This window comes from Mobula hypostoma, chromosome 9, assembly GCF_963921235.1.
Source record: "Mobula hypostoma chromosome 9, sMobHyp1.1, whole genome shotgun sequence".
Taxonomy (NCBI): Eukaryota; Metazoa; Chordata; class Chondrichthyes; order Myliobatiformes; family Myliobatidae; genus Mobula; species Mobula hypostoma.
The window spans coordinates 129,853,302-129,877,832 of NC_086105.1; the positions used below are offsets into that span (position 1 = coordinate 129,853,302).

Here is a 24,531-nt window from a genome sequence, read left to right on the forward strand (position 1 = left end):
TCTTAAGAGTTCAGTGTCTGATTGTGAGTGTGTACATAAGCATTTTCTATATTGTAGATTGATATCTGAAGGACAGTGACTTTGGTTCTGGAATGGAGGTGATATAGGTTGAACAGTTTTCCATTTCTATGTAAATTAGTTACACTCTGGTGGGAGAGTTATTTTACATGAGGTGCAGCGTAGTGTGAAAGATTGAGAAAAGTGTTGGTGTAGTTTAGTTTTGCTTGAAATCAGTCTGCAGTGAGATTGAGTCTATTTTGGACCCACAGATTAAATCACAGTGTGAGTGCCTTTATGTAACCAATGTAATCAGTGTTTTACTTTGATTATTCTTCAAAGTGATTGATAGCTCAGTCTGCTCTTTATTCCTGGATGTCAGAGATTCCCAAGAGCTGATCTTGGAATAAAACTGAAACCAGGAAAGGGAGAATCCATGGCACGGAGATTGCCAAATCTTTGTCGATTAGTGAGCAGCATTAGTTTGCTACTTACTGCAGAATATGTGTCAGTGGTGCAGAGGTATTGGGCCCATTGGAAAGGAGGTAAGTTTCAATTAATTTCTAAAATCTTTTATGTTATTAGGGCAGCATGGTAGCATAGTGGTTAGCACAACGCTTTACAGAACCCTTGACCTAGGTTCAATTCCCACCACTGTCTATAAGGAGCTTGTACGTTCTCCCTGTGACCACATGGGTTTCCTCTTGGTGCTAAGGTTTCCTCCCACAGTCCAAAGGCATACATGTTGGTGGGTTAATTGGTCATTGTAAATTGTCCTGAGATTAGGCTAGGATTAAATCGCAGGATTGCTTGGGTGCTATGGCTCGAAGGGCCTATTCCACACTGTATCCCAATAAATAAATAAATAAATAATTTTGGAAGAATAATATTATATGATTCTCTGTAGTAATTCTTTTATCCATCCTAAAGTTGTATCTGTCATGGATTGACAATGTTTTCGGAATCTCTCATGATCAGTTGCCATGTTGCCGTCGTAAGATCAAATACTTACCTCACAAACAGTATTAACAACTCTATGATGAGCAGTTTGCATGCAGAATGGTATCTGAGTTGGGATGCATACTTTTATAATTGTTTGTTAGCTACAGGTTTTACTAATTTTGCATATTTCCTTCTTGTCAAGTATTCTACAGACATAGTTATTGCAAGTAAAATATTCTCTTCAAAGGAGAATATTTTGTACTATTTGGGTTATTTATTCAAAATGCTCATCCATTCATGAATGAAGCAGCCTTTCAAAAATTTATCATGCTCTTTTGAATGATTTCTTCAATTTTTAAGGAAGCTTCTACTGTTAAATATCAGTACGTGTTTAAAATTTTGATTTGTGTTATATTTTGGCATCCATGTTAGAATTAAACTTAGGATCAGAGATTGTTATACCGAAGCATTTGGGATTTGGTTAAAATATTTAGCCACAAGTCATACTGGTTAGTGATTGCAAAATATTAATGTCTTTTAAGTGATAAGATGTACCTAAACATACAAAATTCCATACGGCTATAAAAATAACAACCAGCATTATGTAGTCTATTGTAATAATAGCTACTCTTAAAATCAATTGACTATGAGGAGCTTTTGGAATGACCTTTACCTCAGCAAACAGCATTAACAACCCTTTGATGTGCAGTTTGCATGCAGAATGGTATCTCAGTTGGGGTACAGACTTTTCTAATTGATTAGCAACAGGTTTTACTAATTTTGTCTATTTTCTCCTTGACAAGTATTTCCACAGAGGCAAGTGAAAGGTGATATGCAGGAGCAGATGTTTTCTTCCATTCTGTTGCTCAGTGGACAAAACTGAACGGATATACTCTGTTTTAAAAAATAAAACTGCATTAAAAAAGTAGGTGGTTCCAGTCTCTAATTTTTGTGGCTGAAGAAACTCCACTAAAAGGAAATCTAAACTCAGGCACTGTTTCTTCAGGTACTCGTAGCTGCAAACCTGATTCTTGTAATCTATTGATCATAAACGCATTGATCATCAGAGCTTTCAGTTGTGTTTGATTTAAGATTATCTACTTGAAATATATAATGCTGAAGAAGTAATCAACAAAATAGATTTTGGAAACTTTACATCATCCCTCATTCTTTGCCAGCAATGTATGGAAGGTCTTTACAGAAATGTCTGAGGCAGCAAGTGCTGTGAGGAAATGCAATAATTACCCATAAAACCGTATTTGGGAACTTCTCCTCACTTTGATTTGCAGTGAAACTGAAGAGAAGTGAGAAGGAAGAAAATACAAGCAATAATTATCTACGTCATTTCTTGTCAGAGGAAAGCAAATCAGATTTTGCTCTGGAATCATGCCAATGAATACTTATATAATTTTTTAAATTCAATTTTCAAACTTGATTACATAGAATAATATCTACCCCCCCCTTAACCCTTCTCTCCCCCCCCCCCGATACATACCCCTACTTAAAGAAAAACAGGAAAAAACAAGAAAAAAAGGAAAGACTGCCTGGATATTGGAAGGTCTCCACATGCTCCATGGGATTTGAAATAAATTTAATATATGTATTTGTTTCTTTCCCCAAAGGATCAACACCTTTATCATTGGAGCACCTATATATACAATCCTATCTTTTGTAAATAAGGGCGCCAAATATTCAAACATGTGTCATATTTATTCCTTAAATTATAAGTAATTTTTTCAAGTGGAATACAGCTATAGATTTCATTATTCCAGCGATCCATACTTAAATACGAATCTGATTTCCAAGTAACTGCAATAGCCTTTTTGGCTACTGCCAGTGCAATTTTTATAAATTCACGCCAGTGAATACTTGTGCCTAAATGGTTAATTGCATTTTTGTGGAACTCTGGGCTGGGGTCATTGCAGATCAGTTTCCTATGAGGCCTCTTGGAAGCACGTGTGAGGATGCAGGTTGTAACCTCTCGCTGAAAAATCTGCTGCAGGGCATTTGATTGGTTACTGCACTTGAAGCTCATTTAATTTTGACATTAAAAACAGATGTAAAGGGAGATTGTTTTGTTAAGTTAGTTACTTCCAGATTTCTTCGGCATTCAACAGCACCTTGATATTTGGGGTGCCGTGGTAGCATGGCGCTATTGCAGCTTGGGGTGTCAGAGTTCAGAGTTCAATTCTAGGACTGTCTATGAGGAGTTTTTATGTTCTCCCTGTGACAATGAGGGTTTCCTCCGGGTGCTCCTGTTTCCTCCCACAGTCCAAAGACGTATCAATTAGTAGGTTAATTGGTCATTGTAAATTGTCCCATGATTAAGCTAACATTAGGTAGGTGAGTTGTTGGGCATAAGGTGCCTGTTCCGCATTGTAATCTTAAAAATAAAAAAAAAACAAAATGTAGAATTTGGTTAATGGTCCAGAAATGTGTACTTTGAAGAATGTGCTGAACTTGGCATCAACCTAGCACTGCAGAGGCTGGAAACGAACATAAATCTTGGTAATTTATCGGATGGAAGGAGGGTTGCAGAATCATTTTTTCTTTGTAATGATGATCAACAAGTTTTAATCTGTACAAATAGTCTGCGCATCTGAAAACATTACGAATAGAATATGTTTCAATTTCGTGACCAATTAGAGCATTCATATTTTGGAATGAAAGAAAAGTGAATTTAAACTCGTCCTTCACGAGGAATTCTGCAGATGCTGGAATTTAAAGCAACACACATAAAAGTTGCTGGTGAACGCAGCAGGCCAGGCAGCATCCCTAGGAAGAGGTACAGTCAACGTTTTGTTTTGACGAAGGGTCTTGGCCTGAAACGTTGACTGTACCTCTTCTTAGAGATGCTGCCTGGCCTGCTGCGTTCACCAGCAACTTTTATGTGTGTTGCTTAAACTCGTCCTTAATGGGAGGGTGGTGGCAAATCTGAGGAAAAGCATGTGCACTCGTGGCACATCGGGGATTGTGAAAATTTGAATGTGACTATTGGCTGCATTATTCCATCCCATTTGTTTCACTGTTGGAGAGACCTGCACACTCTAATGGCGTTTTCTAAGGCACTATAGCATTCAATTGATTGGCACCTTATTTCTAAATGATCACTCCCTCCACCATAAGTATGGTTATAGCTTTAGTGAGTTCCTCTACAGGATGTTCAAATTTAATTGTCATTCAACCTTACATGAATACAGCCAAATGAGACAGAGATACTCGAGGGCCAGTGCAAAACACAGTACCAACAGCCATGCACAGCACAAAGCACATATATGATAGCAAACATATATACAGTACTGTGCAAAAGTCTTAGGCACATATATAACGAAGGTGGCTAAAATACTGTAGTAGTTTTATGTTACACTGTACTGCTGCCACAAAAAACAAATTGACATATGTGAGTGATGATAAACTTGATTCTGATATGGGTCTCTTTTGAGGGCTGAGAGTGGGAAGGGGGCAGTGCGGGGGGAATTGTGGTGGGGAAGGGAGAGGGAAAGGAGTGGGGAACACCAGAGAGACATTCTGTAATGATCAATAAACCAATTGTTTGTAATCAAATGACCTTGCCTGGTGTCTCAGGGCTGGGTGTGTCTGCACCCATGCAATCCCCCTGTCCCTGGCATTTCTCCTATGCCACCTGTCTCACACCCCTCCCGCGGCGCACCACCCTTGCCATTCTTGACATCCTTTGCTCCTGGCAGATTTACAAATTTGCTTTTTGCTCTACATTGACAAACACAGTACTGTGCAAAAGTCTTAGGTGCCCTAGCTCTATATATACTAGTAAAATACAGTCATACAAAAATATGTGCTCCTGCGGTTTCCCAAAGCTGTTGCAACAGCACTTCTCCACCAATGAACTCTCTTACTTCGGTGGACAAGACCAGCAGGCATTTGGGAATGTCATCGTGTGCAGGTTCTTTTGCAAGTAGCACACCGGCTCCAGATTCCAACATCTGTAGTCTCTTTTGTCTCCATCCTGATTTGGAAACATGTCACCATTTCTTTGGCAGGTGTAGGGTCATAAACTTGACATCACATTTCTTTATAGATCTAATGCATTGTTTTGCACTAACCTGCCTTTGATTATACTGTATACAGACCAGTCACTTATCACACGTAAACTATGTAATTTGCATTTTTAATAATGATTTTGCTCTTGTAACCATTTGCACTTTTCAGAAGAAATTATCAACAGCTTAGCATAGTGATTTGACTAAAAATAACAGTGGACAGTAAATTCCATCATAGTATAGAGTTTGGCATATGGTATTGTCATGGTCTGCTAAGGCACAAATTGACTCCAGTACATCTTGGGTCTTTTTAAAGTGGGGTCAATACCCATAGATTATTTCAGAACAGTAACAGGTTGTATATATGGCACTTGTAATTTAGAATAATGTCTAAGGTACTTCACAGAAATGTTATCAAACAGAATCGGATTTTATAGCTTCAGCAATGATGGAAAGGCAGTTGCATCGTCATTGAACCTGATATAAGTCTGGGGCAAGAAGAGATGCAGAGTGATTCAGTGAGGTAATTCCAGAGTTTAATACTGGAATAGTGAAAACCAGGAATGTGCAAGACTCGGAATGGGAGGTATGAAGAGAGCCTTGATTGTAGGGATGGAAAAGATTAGAGTTTAAAAAGGGCGGATACCAAGGAAGTCTGACCAAGATTACGTTGGCTTTGCAGAGAGGTACGCACCAAGTCTCTGTTGCAAATTTGATCTGGATTATATAATGCTTGACTTTTGTACACTTCCTTCTCCTACTTTAGAAACAATGCATAATTAATGACGCGTAAATTTGAGTGAATCTGAATACTTGTGTTCATTGTTGTTCCTAAATTCGAGGCAAGTTCAAGTTTAATTTTTATTCAACTATACATGAATACAGCGGAATGAAGTAGAGTTCCTCTGGGGTGTAGAACACACATAGCACAAGGCACATACAACGCTTTCAAGATAGCAAGCGAACATGTAGTCACACACAAAAAAATATACAGGTCGAGCACCTCTTATTGGAAATGATTGTAGCTGTAAGCATTTTGATGCGTGGTGGATTATATTGATTGGCTGCATCAGGGCCTGGCATGTCCTTGAGCAGAAAATCCATATATTAAAAAAATGGTGGATACACCCAGTGCATCATGGGTAAAGCCTTCCTCACCACTGAGCACATCTACACGACGCATTGTGGCAGGACAGCAGCACCCATTGTCAGAGACCCCACCACCACCCAGATCATGCTTTCTGCTGCCATCAGAAAGAAGATAAAGGAGCCTCAAGACTGATAGCACTATATTCCGGAACAGTTATTACTCCTCAACCATCTTGAACCAAAGGGGTTAATTTCACTCCACTTTACTTGCCCCATCATTAAAGTGTTCCAGCAACCTATGGACTCGCTTTCAAGGACTCTTCATTTCATGATCTCGATATGTACTGCTTATTTATTTGTTGTTATTATTGATTTCTTTTTATATTTGCGCAGTTTGTTGTCTTCTGCTCAATGGTTGAACATTCAAGTTGGTGCAGGCCTTCATTGCTTCTGTTAGGGGTTTTACTCTGTTATGGATTTAAAAAGTATGCCCACAAGAAAATGAATCTCAGGGTTGTATATGATGACATGTGTACCTTGACAATAGAACTTTGAACTTAAGAGTTTGGAAAATATAATGAGATAGCTTGGGATCGCCATCATTTCTGACTCTGAATTTGTATGCTACTGATAAGCAGTCTTGGTCTTACACTTGCTCATCACACATATGTTCTTAACAGTAAAAGTGATTATGTGCCATTAATATAATGAAAGTATAATGTGTGCAGGGTAACAACAGCAACATCGGGAGAATACCTGAATCAGCTGCTGAACAGCAACAAGCAACAGCAGGCTTTCAGTCTATACGTACCTACAATGGCATGTTTTGCTTAAAAGGATACAGTACACTGTATTTGCATTTTACCTTTTATTTAGGGTTTATGTAAGGTATCAAACAGCATCGTAGACTTGTTCTGGTGCTAGATTCTTGTGATCTGCAGATGCTTAAAAAATGTAAACCTTTTCTTAAATTAATGCAACCAGCTTGCTGAATATTCGCAATTACCTTCAATTTTCAGTTTGTTATGATAGCTCTTTGCTTGTTTCATGGTCAGCATAACATTAAGTGGCGTATGTTCACTCTGACGAGGACGATGCATGATCAAGATCTTCATTTTTCGCTTTGTGCAGTGTTTTCCTATTTTTCATTAACTTCTGTTCATTATGTATGTGAGATCACTTCTCAGAACATTCTGTGGGTTGCAGAGAACTCGGCATCACCTGGGAACCTTCCCAGCACTTTGCGGAATTTTTGCATTTGTGACATTGTGTCAGTGCCCAAATTTCAGAGGATTTTTAATTTTGGATAAAGGGTACCCAACCTATATAGCCCAGTTCCCTGAGCAATGTGTCCTGGCAGTCTGCAGACAAACGCACACATGCAATCCAGCTTGTTGTTCCACCAATTGTACACTGGAGGGCAGCACTGATTGGAGTGGCCAGCCCCCAACAGAGCATGGACAGTGTGCTGCACTGTCTCTGGCTTCTCCTCTTTTGAATTGCAGCAACAGGCAAGTCCGTGGCTTGAGGCCTAATCCTCATTACAGCCACGCTGCTTCCCCGCCATCTGTCGTGCCAACAAACAAAAGAAATGGGCCTGCGACATCTTGCATTATCAACGTCCAACAGGGTCTGCGATAGCAAGAGAAATGCCCAAAACGGTCACTCGCTGTTACACTGCACGCCGCCTTTGCGTACCAACTCCGATGCCTTTGCCTTCCTGCAGCAGGCAGCAACACAGTCCACACCAAGTCGAGTTCCTCTAGCTCTTCCACCAGAGAGCAGCTTGCTGATGGGGTAGACCTGCAGTACCCTTGCGTTCTTAAAGTTCAGCATTGTCTTGTGATCGTAAAAAAGGACGGCAACACCTTTGGTTGCTCCCCGAGAGGCCGCTGTGTCTGGGCGTGCCGCCATCTTACCGGACGACCCATCCGGTGATGTGTTTGTAAACATATTGAAGGAGACGGAAGCCTTCAGTGAATATTCTAATTCCCTAAAAAAAAAAGGTTTGTCTGTATCCATTCTATTCCACCTAATCCTGTTTCTAAAAGGGCCTCATTCTTCACTGTCTCTGGGTTATGATTTAAAGTTTGATGCTTTAGGTTGCCTGAATACTGGAGATTAGCTGAACCCTGCACAGTTAGCTTAGTGGGCAAAACACCTTTCATACATGTTTGCAGGTTTGTTTACAATAGTTATTTAATTTTCCGGTGGAAAAAACATGAACCTTTTGTGTTTTTTTTCCCCCTGTGGAATACATGCTTTTGCCATCTTGAACACCATGCATGGATTGTAAAGAAGATCTCTTGTAATTCGTCAGACTGACACACAGAACCACACTTGTACTCTGAACAGAAGAGATGGCAGCTCGATGAAACCTAACTGCTCAACCGTTTTATCGTGCGTCACTTGTCTTTTCCGGGTGACAGTTAGTCAGCATTCCCAGCAGAGGGTGTCCCTGGAGTTTGTTCAGTGTGAATATAGCAGAGATTAAAAATAACAGCAGACAAAGGCCCCGGGTTTTGCTTTAAGAAAATGGCAGCTGAACACACTTCCATCATCTGTGTCTGCAGCTGCATCCATGTTAGAAGTGCTGCTCTGTGGAATGATGTAATGGCCTTCTGAGAGTTGGAGGGATTGCTATTACAGTGCAGAAGGGTGGTTTTAGTGTTGAATTCTGGCAATATTAAAGATAAAATATTAATTTCTTCTTGGAAAGAGTGGTTTACTAAACTTAAGTCTGGTTCTGTTCTGTATCAAGTCCCAGAAATAAAATTTGACTTGCTTCAAACAGTCTTTGAAAATATTCAAAAAAAAAATTAATTTCATTTATAGACCATAAGACATAGGAACAGAATCAGGCCATTTGGCCCATTGAATCTGCTCTGCATGTTAACAATAAAATATAACTTATTCAGCATTACATAAATGAAACTTCCCTTTTGAGTGGAGCAGAAGAAATTGTTTTTGTACTAGTGTGGGATTGGGGAGCAGATCCATTCTTTCATATTGTCTTCAAGTTCTTTGTTATTATTTCACAGCCTCTGATGCTTTGAAAGTAATTGTTACTCAGGAGTGTGGGGCATGTAGTACATTTTCACAAGATCTTCACTCTTAGACAACTCATCTTGTTAGTTTTGTGATTTAACTGGATGTCAGATGGTTACTGGGTACCCATGAGCTACTGATCTGCAACAGCAGAGTTGTATTTCAAAGGCAGGATGGCACCGGAGAGTGGCAACTTTGTGTGAAGCTCCCAAGGAAATTGTCAAATATTCCTGCGTAGGAAAGGTGATGCTTCAGGAAGGTCGCATCCAGCATTAAGGACTCTTACCACTCAGGACATATCCTCTACCGTCGAGGAGATGGTACAGGAGCATTCAGGCCCTCACTGAATGTGGTAGGATCAGGTTTCCCGTCACCAGGTTTCTGAGCAATCCATGAACACTGCATAATTAATTTTCCGTCTTCTTGAATGATTTTTGTATTTGTTATTGTAACTTAGTGATATTTTTAATGTATTGCACAGTACTGCAGCCACAAAACAAATTTCATGACATCTGTCAGTGATAGTAAACCTGAAAAACCATTGTAACCTGTGAAATATAGCCTGGTATGTCCTCATTAGGATTCTGTCCCAGGTTTGGGAAGGCACAGAAAGAATTCTGAGTGTCAAGTAGAACTTAAGCTACATTAAGTCCAGATAAGTTCAAAGTAAATTTTGTTATCAAAGTACATATATGTCACCATGTACAACACTGAGATTCATTTTCTTGCAGATATACTCAACAAATCAATAGAATAATTACTATAACAGAAGCAATGAAAGACTGCCCAACTAGGGCGTTCAGTCAGCGTGCAGAAGACAGCAAACTGTGCAAGTGCAAAAAGAAGAAACAATAATAAGTACAAATGTTTGTAAATAAGCAATAAATATCAAAAACATGAGAGGAAGATTCCTTGAAACTGAGTCCATTGGATGTGGGAACATATGAATGATGGGGCAAGTGAAGCTGGGTGAAGTTATCCCCTTTGGTTCAAGAGCCTGATGGTTGAGGGGTAGTAACTGTTCCTGAACTTGGCGGTGTGGGTTCTGAGGCTCTTGTACCTTCAAGTTCTACTAATGTTTTGCAGTCTTGTTTTCTGTTGTTGATGTTCACTAGCATTACCATTGCTCAGTCAACCTTCTGGAGTGTCACCTTTTTGAGAGGTCCTCTGGATCAGTCACTACTGTATTGTGGCAATGACATCAACCCAGAGGTAGGATATAGAAACATAGAAACATAGAAAATAGGTGCAGGAGTAGGCCATTCGGCCCTTCGAGTCTGCACCGCTATTCAGTATGATCATGGCTGATCATCCAGCTCAGAACCCTGTATCAGCCTTCCCTCCATACCCCCTGATCCCTTTAGCCACAAGGGCCATATCTAACTCCCTCTTAAATATAGCCAATGAACTAGCCTCAACTGTTTCCTGTGGCAGAGAATTCCAAAGATTCACCACTCTGTGTGAAGAAGTTTTTCCTAATCTCGGTCCTGAAAGGCTTCCCCTTTATCCTCAAACTGCGACCCCTCGTTCTGGACTTCCCCAACATCGGGAACAATCTTCCTGCATCTAGCCTGTCCAATCCCTTTAGGATTTTATACGTTTCAATCAGATCCCCCCTCAATCTTCTAAATTCCAACGAGTATAAGCCTAGTTCATCCAGTCTTTCATCATATGAAAGTCCTGCCATCCCAGGAATCAATCTGCTGAACCTTCTTTGTACTCCCTCTATGGCAAGGATGTCTTTCCTCGGATTAGGGGACCAAAACTGCACACAGTACTCCAGGTGTGGTCTCACCAAGGCCTTGTACAACTGCAGCAGTACCTCCCTCCTCCTGTACTCGAATCCTCTTGCTATAAATGCCAGCATACCATTCGCCTTTTTCACCGCCTGCTGTACCTGCATGCCCACTTTCAATAACTGGTGTATAATGACACCCAGGTCTCATTGCTCCTCCCCTTTTCCTAATTGGCCACCATTCAGATAATAATCTGTTTTCCTGTTTGTGCCACCAAAATGGATAACTTCACATTTATCCACATTAAGTTGCATCTGCCATGAATTTGCCCACTCACCTAACCAATCCAAGTCACCCTGCATCCTCTTAGCATCCTCCTCACAGCTAACACTGCCGCCCAGCTTCGTGTCATCCACAAACTTGGAGATGCTGCATTTAATTCCCTCATCCAAGTCATTAATATATATTGTAAACAACTGGGGTCCCAGCACTGAGCCTTGCGGTACCCCACTCGTCACTGCCTGCCATTCTGAAAAGGTCCCGTTTATTCCCACTCTTTGCTTCCTGTCTGCCAACCAATTCTCTATCCACATCAATACCTTACCCGCAATACCGTGTGCTTTAAGTTTGCACACTAATCTCCTGTGTGGGACCTTGTCAAAAGCCTTTTGAAAATCCAAATATACCACATCCACTGGTTCTCCCCTATCCACTCTACTAGTTACATCCTCAAAAAATTCTGAGATTCGTCAGACATGATTTTCCTTTCACAAGTCCATGCTGACTTTGTCCGATGATTTCACTGCTTTCCAAATGTGCAGTTATCACATCTTTGATAACTGACTCTAGCAGTTTCCCCACCACTGATGTTAGGCTAACTGGCCTATAATTCCCTGTTTTCTCTCTCCCTCCTTTTCTAAAAAGTGGGGTTACATTAGCCACCCTCCAATCCTCAGGAACTAATCCAGAATCTAAAGAGTTTTGAAAAATTATCACTAATGCATCCACTATTTCTTGGGCTACTTCCTTAAGCACTCTGGGATGCAGACCACCTGACCCTGGGGATTTATCTGCCTTTAATCCCTTCAACTTACCTAACACCACCTCCCTACTAACATGTATTTCCCTCAGTTCCTCCATATCACTGGACCCCCTGTCCCCTACTATTTCCAGAAGATTATTTATGTCCTCCTTAGTGAAGACAGAACCAAAGTAATTATTCAATTGGTCTGCCATGTCCTTGGTCCCCATAATCAATTTACCTGTTTCTGTCTGTAGGGGACCTACATTTGTCTTAACCAATCTTTTTCTTTTCACATATCTATAAAAGCTTTTACAGTCAGTTTTTCTGTTCCCTGCCAGTTTTCTCTCATAATCTTTTTTCCCCTTCCTAATTAAGCCCTTTGTCCTCCTCTGCTGAACTCTGAATTTCTCCCAGTCCTCAGGTGAGCCACTTTTTCTGGCTAATTTGTATGCTTCTTCTTTGGAATTGATACTATCCCTAATTTCCCTTGTCAGCCACGGGTGCACTACCTTCCTTGATTTATTCTTTTGCCAAACTGGGATGAACAATTGTTGTAGTTTATCCATGCGATCTTTAAATGCTTGCCGTTGCATATCCACCGTCAACCCTTTAAGTATCATTTGCCAGTCTATCTTAGCTAATTCACGTCTCATACCTTCAAAGTTACCCTTCTTTAAGTTCAGAACCTTTGTTTCTGAATTAACTATGTCACTCTCCATCTTAATGAAGAATTCCACCATATTATGGTCACTCTTACCCAAGGGGCCTCTCACGACAGGATTGCTAAATAACCCTTCCTCATTGCTCAGTACCCAGTCTAGAATAGCCTGCTCTCTAGTTGGTTCCTCGACATGTTAGTTCAAAAAACCATCCGGCATACATTCCAAGAAATCCTCTTCCTCAGCACCCTTACCAATTTGGTTCACCCAATCTACATGTAGATTGAAGTCACCCATTATAACTGCTGTTCCTTTATTGCACACATTTCTAATTTCCTGTTTAATACCATCCCCAAACTCACTACTACTGTTAGGTGGCCTGTACACACCTCCCACCAGCGTTTTGTGCCCCTTAGTGTTATGGAGCTCTACCCATATCGATTGCACATCCTCCCGGCTTATGTCCTTCCTTTCTATTGTGTTAATCTTCTCTCTAACCAGCAACGCCACCCCACCTCCTTTTCTTTCATGTCTATCCCTCCTGAATATTGAATATCCTTGAATGTTGAGCTCCCATCCTTGGTCACCCTGGAGCCATGTCTCTGTGATCCCAACTTTGGATATCCTCCCAAAGCCTTTATCCCATCTACAAGGCACAGCTCAGGAGTGTGAAGGAATCCCCTTTGTTTGCCTGGATGAGTCCAGCTGCTGTGATATTATGAAGCTGGCTACCAACTGGGACTAAGCAGCCAGATTGACTGGCACCCCATATGACCTGAACGCCTGTTCCCTCTATCAGCACACTAAGGCTGTAATGTGTGGCCTCTACAAAGTACGACACAATTACTCTCCCAGGCTACACCAACAGCAACTTCCATACCCACAAGCGTCCACTGAGAAGGATAAAGGTAGTAGATTCATGAATCGTCATCACTTGCAGCTTCTGTTCAGGATTGAACATCATCTTGACTTTTGAAATGTATTGCCTGTTCTGAGGTCTAAATGCTGGAATCTGGTATCCAAAGACATTGTTCATCATACAGTGGTTCAAAAATGAAATTGCCACTGCCTTTCTGGTCATTTGGCTTGGGCTTATTGGGCTATTACTGAAGATTCTGTTGATTTATTTGCACAGCTTGGTTTTGAAATACCAATACCCTTGAATGGAAAATCTTACAAAAATTAGTAGATACAGCCCAACCCATCATGGGTAAAGCCCTCCCATCCATTGAGCACATCTACATGAAACGCTGTCGCAGGAAAGCAGCATCCATCAAGGGGGACTCCCCACCATCCAGAACATGCTGTCTTCTCGCTGGTGCCAGCAGCAAGAAGGTACAGGAGCCTCAGGACTCACACCACCGGGTTTAGGAGCAGTTCCCTCAACCGTCAAGCTCTTGAACCATAAGGGATAACTTTACTCATCTTAACTTGCCCCGTCATTGAAATGTTCCTAAAACCAATGGTCACACTTTCAAGGACTCTTCAACTCATGTTCTCTATTTATTGTTTATCGTTTATTTATTTATTTATTTATTATCTTTCTTTTTGTATTTGCACACTTTGGTGTCTTCTGCGCTCTGGTTAAACACTCTAGTTGGGTGGTCTTTCATTGATTCTGTTATGGTTATTTTATAGTTATTGAGTATGCCCACAAGAAAGTTATGCTCAGGGTTGTATATGGTGACATATACAGTAGATACTTTGATAATAAAAATTACTTTGAACTTTGAAGATATTCAGAGCTGGAGGGCTCCGTAATTACCCTTGAACCTTTTCTGGTATTCAGTAATATTATGGCTCGTTTAATTTTTCTTTTAATCTCTTTTTTTTTTGTTTCTTATCTTTGTGATGACCCTGCAATTCTAAAACATAACTCATCCACTAGGTTTTGATGTAAATTTGATGCATTTCGGAATAGCGAGGAATACACAGATTTGCAGGTGATTCAGAGCTGCAGCTGTCCAGAATTGTGCAGAAGAACGTGTTATTGCAGAGGGCACGGATTAAAGGAATAGATAGAAATATCTGACTGCAAATCTTATATTTTCAAGTCCTTTATACAAGATGTCAGCCCCGGGCAAGTTTTTCATAAGGTCGGAATAGATGGTGGTGACCTTGAATACCAGTGAAGCTGAATTTTTTTTTCACCCTTGTAGCTGTTTTTGTTCTGTTTGCCTTATCTTGGGGATATTGAAATAAATACTCTGATTGTGTTATGGCTGCATGCCATCTTGTTACTTTCCTGAATATATTTGGTAGGAATTTGCTTGGGACTTGAGTTCGACTTTCTGCTGCATCCCTAAGCTCATAAATTCTTTGTTCCCGAATTTGCTGGAACTGTGAGCCAATAATGTGCAGAGGACAAATGGACACCTACTTTAGAGAAACAAAAGGAAGGGTCCATTCAAGTAGGAACAGGGATAACAGTGGAGGGAAAGGTGGAGTGGTTGAAGGCAGGAAGGAAAAAAGTAATGCTTTAAAATCTTTAAGCACAATTCACTTTCTGGTAATAACATTTTACAGTTTAAATTGTATCTTTTATATGGCAGAAATTTGTCAGGCAGCCGTTGGTGAGTTTAATCTAATTAATGCATATATTCAGTGTATTCTTCAAAATATGTGTATCTGTATGTTGGTAGGTAAGGAGAGATTGTAAGTCAAGTGTCAGTGGTGCATACAGTAGATGTATCAGTTGTGGTGATTTGCAACCCATGTCTCTAAGCCTATTGCATCTGCTGACCAATTTGCAATTAATGGTGTGTGTGGTTTATGTGCTGTTTTTTCCCCCATTAAGAACAAGCCTGATGTATTGTAAATGTCAAGATGGAGTAATATTTTATGTTTACATTTATTTCAAACTTCAGAGTCTGCTGCCTCTGTCAGTATGTCTTGGCTGCAAAGATCATGCTCATGGAGAAAGGTTTTGTGACAGTTAAATGAATATTTAATGGTAATAGTATCCACACTCAACCTTTTATAGTTCGATTTAATGGTCATTGGCTTGATTTATTTGAAAGTAGATATTTTGCAGTTGCCCTTCATAAAGGAAGAAAACACATTGCACTTAGCAGTTGGTATAGTCATTGGTATTAATGTATAACCAGAAGTTGCATTAAAACAATACTTTTTTTTTGCTGGGATGAATATTGTTGCAGAATTATCAGCTCAGGGAATTACGACAGTGAGCAATTTCTGTGGCTGTCTATGTAGGTGTGGCGAGATGCTGTATCATTACTCCACATGGGAATGGGATACAAATCCACCCAAGATTGTTGGATTGACTTTAAAACCTTGTTTCCCATGAAATATGTAATTTTACTAGCTACTGCAACAAATGTATTTTATGGCAATATTTTAATCACTTTCCCCAAAGTTGTGTATGAATTTGGGGGATCAGAGCTGCAGGGTTCATTCCAATTAGAAGCTTCTAGTTATGTGGAGTAGAGGATACCTGCACTGGCGTTTAAAAGATGCCGTTTAAGTATCTGTTGTCTCCTGTGATACTTACAAAGTAGCCTGCCAGTGTTTACTCTCTGCTGTATTGCATACTTGGCAAAGTGTTGTTTTGGTTGCGTAGCCCTGCATGGATCGAGGAAAGAGTTCAGGGTTTGAAATCTCTGGGAGTGGATTCTGAAAAGAATTTTAGATAAAGACAAAATTGATTTGTGATTCATTTCTTGTCCTCTGTGCAACCCTGACTTTTTGCCGTCAGCTGCCTTGCCCTTAGCTTCTGAATTCCCTCCCTAAACCCCCCAGACGCTCTCAAAATGGTGTTTAAAACCAATTTTGTTTCTTGCCTAATAAGGTTATTCTGTAAGCTGAAGATTTATTTGATTACAGAAGCACTTTGGGTTGTTTCACATGACAGTATGTATTGATGCAATTTGTGAAGTTCTTCAAGTAGACTGCCTCTTCAATTGCATGTTATTTCGTCTCAGTATTCATCTGGGTTGCACAGAGGACAAGAAATGAATCACAAATCAATTTTGTCTTTATCTAAAATTCTTTTCAGAAAGGAAGAACAGCAGGAATCTTAATTAAGGAAATGATTATAAGGTTTTGTTGGTTTTGCTGTCTGCAATAAAACTTATAAATGCAGGAAAATATTATGTCAAATCTTCAGTACTCAGTGGCTTATTCTTGTCATTTTAGAAGTCTGATTGACACTGAGCGTATTGTAAATGACGAGCTTAAATTCAGATTGCCTGTAATTTAGCAACTACCAAATTCCTGGATTTTTTTCCTGAAGCTCACTGCTTTACATTCAGTTTACATTATTGCTTATTTTACAATAAATACAGATAATGTCTCTAATGTGGATACCATTAACTTCAGTGATCTACATAACAAGTTACAGCAATTGTAGCTGTAGCATTTGACGGGTATTATTAACAATTTCAAATTACTTTCTGCCATTTCAGATTTTGAATAGAAATGGATACTAGTATGATTCTGAATTGTGTATCACTTCTTTCCTACTTAAAAATTTAAAAATGATGGAAGATGTGTGTGTTGTGTATTTAATATTTGGGAATTATTGTAAATGTATTGACTAACCATTCTTTGTTTACATAATCATTGCGTGTTGTATATAAAAGTACATGAATGGCACAAGTCATTACGCCATCATGTCATAAGCGCACACCTCGCTAAAGTAAAAGAGTACTCGTTCTCTAAGGCTCCCGTCTTTTTCTTTCAGTTAGTTTTATGTTTTGGAGTTACAAAACTTTGCAGTGATGACAAGTTTTAAATGAACCTGAGACAACTACTTGTGTGTTGAAGCGCAGGGAGATATTCGAGATTGAAAAAGTGCAGCATGTAAGTTCTTCAGAAAGGAGATGATGGTAGAGTTTAATAAAACAGGCAGGAAGCGAATGAAGTTAATGGGTTCACAAACAGTGAGTACCAGATGATAGTCATAAATAAAAAGCAGAAATGGCTGGCTACATTGGAAAGATAGAGTTGTTCGATTGCACAAGAGATATCTGGATATTGTATACGGAGTGAATTGAGAAGATTAAAACAAGTGAAATAGCCAATGCAAAGTGAGTGCCAGTTTTGCTGAGTGTACTAGATGGAAGAGTGCACAGTTTGCTTAGAAATTTGATTGCTCCAAACCCACCGGAAATAAGCTTTGCTGATATTGTCAAAGTCACGCAGGAACATTTAGAACCTAAACCATTGTTGATTGCAGAATGTTTTAGGTTTCATAAGTGAAATCAAAAGGAAGGGGAGTCCATTTCAGCTTATGTGGCTGAATTGAAAAAGTTGTCTGAGTATTGTCAGTTTAGTGATGCACTGAGAGATTGTTTAGTTTGTGCAATCTTACAAGAAGGCAGTTGAAATTGCTGTATCAATGGAAACAGAAAGAGGCGCAATTAATTTGCAGCCAGGAGTGAAAGTATGCGTAAACAAAATTGCAGCATCTAAACAGAAACCTGCCTGGCCAACCAAATTGTGTTACAATTGTGGCAGGGGCTCACATGCACCAGACCAATGCAGGTTTATAAGCGAATCTTGCAGAAAATGTAACAAAGTAGGGCATGGACAAAGAGCAGATAGGGCAGACAAAAATAAACACTATACAGGGAAGAGAAAAAGCTGAAGTTCAAGTTGCAGTTTTAGAAAGAACACTGATCTACATGCTGTTGATGAAAAATATGATGTTGATAAGAGTGACACAGGATTGTGTAGCCTTGAGAGTTACAATGTGAAAATTAACAATAGACAACCAATATGGGTAACAATATGGGTGAACAGAAAGTTAATTAAAATGAAATTGGACAATTGGCTCAGCTGTTTCCGTCATTCCAAAACATGAGTTTGAACAGCATTTCCAAGAAACTGAACTGATATCCAACTTAGAGCTTGTACTGGAGAAAAGACAACTCTTGTGGGAATGACATTCTTAACAGTGAAATATAACCAACAAGCCACATTGGGCTTGCATCTGGTAAGAAGAGGAGGGCTAGCGTTGTGGGACTGTGATTGGCTGAGACAACCACAACTTAATTGGAGATCCATCTGTCATTTGCATATCACATCTCCTGCATTACAGTCAATTGAAAGTGAATAAGGAAAGGTACTGGATGGTATTGGAAAACTCAAAACAGATTCTTTCCAAGGTCGAGTGGAGTCCTTGGGCAATGTCAGTGGTCCCAGTAGACAAGAAGAATGGGTCTGTCATTATCTGTGGTGATTTTACGGCCACCATTAAACCAGGACTGAAAATAGATCAAAATAGATAAAGGGCTTTCTTTGCAAAGCAGTGTGAGGTGCAGTCTCCAGGTTCTGTCCTTAATCTTTCCAAGTGCCCACCTTTGATCACCTCCGTAGTCCCTCACCCAGGCTGCTTGTCCAAGTGTGAAGCATCAAACCTCCTTGTTTGAGAAGCCCTCAATTTGGCTCAGTCGTTTGTCCTGCATTCTCCTGATATTTGGTTTTAGCAGCTCCACACGTATGTGCAAGGGATGACCCAGGAACAGCATAGCTGGTGAGTTCTTGGTGGAGTGTGCTGCAAAGAGGAAACTGATGAGCTTCTGATTCAGTGTCAACGTCGTGTGTTCTGCTGACATTGCTTTCTTTAGACTTTGGACAAATCAAACCACTTGTAGCTGGGTGGTACTGTGCAATGTCCTCTTTAGTAAAGTTCTCAGACATTTCCTTTTCTGTGGATGACACATCGATCATTTGAGGAGAGAAGAGTCAATTGTTAGAGAAGAAAGGTGTCCAGAGTTGTCAGAGCCACTTCCTGCAGTCCCAGACTTGATTCCTTCAACCACCACAGAGGAGGCACCAGAACTGAGATTGTTTCACAGCCACAAGTCTCACCTGCCAAGCAGAGTGACCCCCCCACCCCCTCCTCCCGGTCAGGAAAGAAAGACATTACCCCACAAAATGGTATTGTGTGTGTTCACTGAGATGCATTCTATGTTGCGTTGAAGTTTATAGCTCAGCAGGGTGAAGTGTTGTGTATTTAATATTTGAGTAATATTGTAAATATATTGTTTGTTTACATAATTCATTATGGGTCATATGTAAGAAGTACGTGAATGCACATGTCTGACAGGTGGCCCCTGTTTTCCGAGCGTTCGCTTTACGACACCTCAGTGTTACGAAAGACCTACATTAGTTACCTGTTTTCGCTAACAGAAGGTGTTTTCACTGTTAGTGAAAAAGGCAGTGTGCGTCCGAACAGCCAAGCTCCTCCCCCGGAACTGCATTCTAGCTGGCGTTGCTTAAACACGTGCTTTATCTTGAAAACGCAAACAACAAGAATTCTGCAGATGCTGGAAATTCAAGCAACACACATCAAAGTTGCTGGTGAACGCAGCAGGCCAGGCAGCATCTCTAGAAAGAGGTACAGTCGACGTTTCAGGCCGAGACCCTTTGTCAGGACTAACTGAAGGAAGAGTTAGTAAGAGATTTACATCCCATTCCCATTCTGACATGTCTATCCACGGCCTCCTCTACTGTAAAGATGAAGCCACACTCAGGCTGGAGGAACAACACCTTATATTCCGTCTGGGTAGCCTCCAACCTGATGGCATGAACATCGACTTCTCTAACTTCCGCTAATGCCCCACCTCCCCCTCGTACCCCATCCGTTATTTATTTTTATACACACATTCTTTCTCTCACTCTCCTTTTTTTCCCTCTGTCCCTCTGACTATACCCCTTGCCCATCCTTCCCCCCCCCCTTGTCTTTCTCCCCGGACCTCCTGTCCCATGATCCTCTCATATCCCCTTTGCCAATCACCTGTCCAGCTCTTGGCTTCATCCCTCCCCCTCCTGTCTTCTCCTATCATTTTGGATCTCCCCCTCCCCCCCCCACTTTCAAATCTCTTACTAACTCTTCCTTCAGTTAGTCCTGACGAAGGGTCTCGGCCTGAAACGTCGACTGTACCTCTTCCTAGAGATGTTGCCTGACCTGCTGCGTTCACCAGCAACTTTGATGTGTGTTGCCTTACCTTGATTTATTTTGGGCATCCGTTAGCAAGATGAGTTCTAAGGTATCGGAAAAGCCTAAAAGAGCTCATTAGGGTGTTACACTTAGCATAAAACTAGACATAATTAAACATTATGATCGTGGTGAACGAAGTAAGGACATTGTCCGCGCGTTCAACTTGCCTGCACCCACCATTCGTACTATTTGTACACAGAGAGGAAGAATTTTGAAAGCTGCCGATGTTACTGTTGGTTCTACTCATAGCAAAGTGGTCTCTCTTAATTGGCATCCAATAATGGATAAAATGGGAAGTCTATTGGTTGAGTGGATTGAGGTGGTGTTCCGTTAAGTTTTCTTATACTTAAGGAGAAATCAGTCAGTCTTTTTAATAAGCTGAAACAGAAAGCACTGGACGATGGTGATGAAAGTGTTGCGAAAGTAGAATTTAAAGGTAGTCATGGGTGGTTTGATCGGTTTCTGAGGCGAGGGCAGCTTCATAGTTTAAGCAGTGGTCCCCAGCCTCTGGGCTGCAGACTGACGCATTGCCGCGAAGAATGCAGTGGTGGTTGGAACGCACGTAAATGTCAGCCCAGGTCAGAGGCGATTGCCGATTGCGTCAGGTGGTTATTCGTATAAGCAGGTGTTTAACTGTGACGAAACTGCAATTTATTGGAATCTTCCCGATTCCGGTAAGTGAGACTACACGATACATATTATTTCTACTTTATATAGGCTGTGTATTTTTATGTGTTAATTGGTATGATTTGGCTGCTTCATAGCTTCAAGGTTACTGGAGAGAGTGTTTCTGCCAAGAGTGCTTGCGCCGAGTGTTTCTGCTGAGAGCACTTCCGCGAGATTTTCGCTGCACTAGACAGTGCTACAGAAAAGTATTTTTACTTTATATAGGCTGTGTATTTATCATATCATTCCTGCTTTTACTATATGTTACTGTTATTTTAGGTTTTATGTGTTATTTGGCATGATTTGGTAGGTTATTTTTGGGTCTGCGAACGCTCACAAAATTTTTCCCATATTAATAAATGGTAATTGCTTCTTCGCTTTACGACATTTCAGTTTACAAACCGTTTCATAGGAACACTCTACCTTCGGATAGCGGGGGAAACCTGTACACCACCATGTCATTAGTATACGTCTTGCTAAAGTGAAACAAAATGCACACGTTCTCCCGGGCTCCCATCTTTTTCTTTCAGTTAGTTTTATGTTTTGGAGTTGCAAAACATCACGGTGTGGACCTTCCGCAATAACTGTGTCGAAAAGAAAGATTCTGCTCATGCTGCTATAGTTTATGTAAGTGAGATATTGAACTTGGATAGCCCAGGCTTTTTGTTAATGAATGCTAAAGCAGTTACTATGGGAGCATGTGCTATTCAGATTTCTGATTTCTGATTTTCCCTGTTGGGGAAACATTTTATTTGTCACTAAGCATTTGACGTGTACCCAGGTCAGATACTTAACGGAATTTTATACTTGTGATGTATTGAATTAAACAATGCAACCCAAGGATAAAATTTCATTTAGCTTATCAAAAGCTTTAGCATTTTGTACATACCTTCACTTATTCTCTGTTTTTTGTTTGTTCTGTGTGTGTGTGTGTATGTATATATAGAAATTCATCGAGTTTGAGGATGCTCTGGAGCAGGAGAAGAAAGAACTTCAAACACATGTGGAATCCCTGGAGCTGCAGAGTAGACAATTGGAGCTCAAGTCCAAGAACTATGCAGACCAGCGTAAGTTTGAATGTATTCTCCAAATGAAGGCAACTCTAACTTTTACCAATATATTGTATAACATGTTTATAGTTAATCATCCCAAGGCACTTCAGAGAAGCACTTATTGAGCAAAGTTTGATAGCAAGCCATTTTAAAAAGATATTTGGGCAGATGATTGACAACTTAGCCAAAATATTCATTTTTAAGAGTTTAGGGAGGGAATCCCACAGGCTATGGCCTTGACCGCTGAAAGGCACAAGTTGTTGAATGTAGGAAATGAGGAAAGTACAAGATTTCTTAATTGGAGGTGGATGTCATGGAGGGTTATAAGGTTGGAGGACAATGTTTATAGAAAAGAATGAGACTTTGAAGGGATTTTTCAGATGGTGAGGACACTTTAAAATTAGTCAAATTAATAGCGGCTAGCACAGGTATAATGTGCGAACAGGACTTGTTGGTTGATTAGAGTACTTCTAATAGAGGTAATTTTATTGGTTAAAAGAATAAATTGTTAGCCTTTTTTTAAAACCAGATCTGACATTATCTCAACAGGTATCATCAACCTTTGTCTCATCTTGCCCAGCCTTAGTTATTGTTAGAAAGCCTGGTTCACAGCTGTAAACTTCCAGAGACAAATTTCATCCACATATCTGTGCCAATATTAAGTCTACTTATGTACGCCTCTGAGACAACCTATTTGTCACTCAGCTATCCAGCTAAGTCATATTCAGATTCATTTACTTCTCACAAGTACATGGAAACATAAAGTGTTAGTGTTTGTGTTGGTAACCAGCACAACTGAAGGATGTGCTGGGGGAAGCCTGTAAATGTTGCCACACAATCCAGCGCCAAAATAGCAACCCCAAAGTGTACAGCAGATGTCTCACCCCTGTCATGTTGTCTTCAGTACTGATTATTTTAATTGCTCTTGGCACATTTGCATTGCCCAGTCCTCTGCAAACTTGAAGTGGTGTTAACTTGCACCATGATTGAGTTGCCATTTACACCTGCGCTGACGGATCTACGTTTTCTTTATTAAGCAAAAATAGCTTGATTTCAAAATTTTCATCCTTGCTTTAAATGCATTCATGACCCTGTAGTTCTTTATCTTTGTACATTAAATCATTCACAGAATCTTGCAAGGTGTTTGTCTCCAACTCTGTCCATTTGGTCAATGCATTTGCTCCTCCACTGGTTTCTTCTGCTTAGACATTAAGCTTTAGAATCCTGCCTCTAATTCCAATCTACTTCTCTGTTTCTCTTTCCCCTTGGTAACACTTACCTCCTAGATTCTGCTTTGGGCCATCCTTTTCTAAAATTATCCTTTGTCCTTCAGTGCCAAATTGCATTGCTCTTATGAAGTGAATTGGGTTGTTTGCTACGTTACATGTGCTCGACAAATATGGTTTATTGTTTTTGCTGTTACATTTATTTGAAGCTGGAGATATAACCACCAAGTAAATTTGTATTTTAAATTTTTGCCCATTGTAATTTAGTTCCAGTTAGCATGGGACCATCTGCTATTGCTACTTATTAAAATTGTTCTTGGCTGTGTGTGTAATTGTGACTCTATTAATATCGTTGAAACTGCTGCTGGCTTTGCCATTTTCTCTTTAACTCTGTCAATATTGTTTGTCCTTCATGTTAATGACACTCCAGTCTTCCTCTCATTTGCTGACGGTTGCATCCTATAAGCATCAGCTGCTTTCCACGAGTCTTCGATCACGGCAGTGAGATTCTCAATGCGATGGATTGCAGTAGGTGCTTGGGTTGTGAAGATGCTGCAAGTTGTTTTAAAGGATATTTCCTGACTTTTAAGCAGTACAAGCCTGTATCTGTCACTTTATGCAGGTTTTCTGACGCGCTTATCATTACAGTCAGCTCATTCTGTAGGCTAGTGCCTAAAATGGTATTCTTTTTTTAAAAAAATTTTTTTGGCATGTGTGCGTGCGTGCGCATCTATGCGTACACGTCTGCATGCGTGTGCGATGTTGGTGGGACAATGTCTTTTTCATGCCTTTTTACAAGGCGCGGAGCGAGAAGGAGGGAGACTGTGTGGCGCGCCACTCCTCACACAGGCACTTCGCAGTACTTTTTCCCTTTTATTTTACGAGGTCGAGTTGCGATCTCGACACTCAACCCGGCATGGATGGAAAGTGTACTCGGGAGTGGCTCTGATTGGGTTCGAACCGGGGAACCTCCATTACAGAGTCCGGCACTGATGTCATTGCGCCACCAGCCGGCCCTAAAATGGAATTCTTACCATCTTGGAATTGTTGGAAGGACAGATCATTGAAGCTCACCTGGACCTTGGAAAATATGGACTGCCCTTGTTG

General features: G+C 40.4%; 1 protein-coding gene across 12 annotated transcripts in view; it reads left to right on the forward strand.

The window, feature by feature from the left end:
* mapk8ip3 (mitogen-activated protein kinase 8 interacting protein 3) overlaps positions 1-24,531 on the forward strand; it is a 197,406-nt gene that overhangs the window by 20,951 nt on the left and 151,924 nt on the right. For all 12 annotated transcript variants that reach the window (XM_063059137.1, XM_063059138.1, XM_063059141.1 and 9 more), the window contains exon 2: positions 22,093-22,213. In XM_063059137.1, the coding sequence (XP_062915207.1) occupies positions 22,093-22,213 (121 nt within the window). The remainder of the gene's footprint in view (positions 1-22,092; positions 22,214-24,531) is intronic.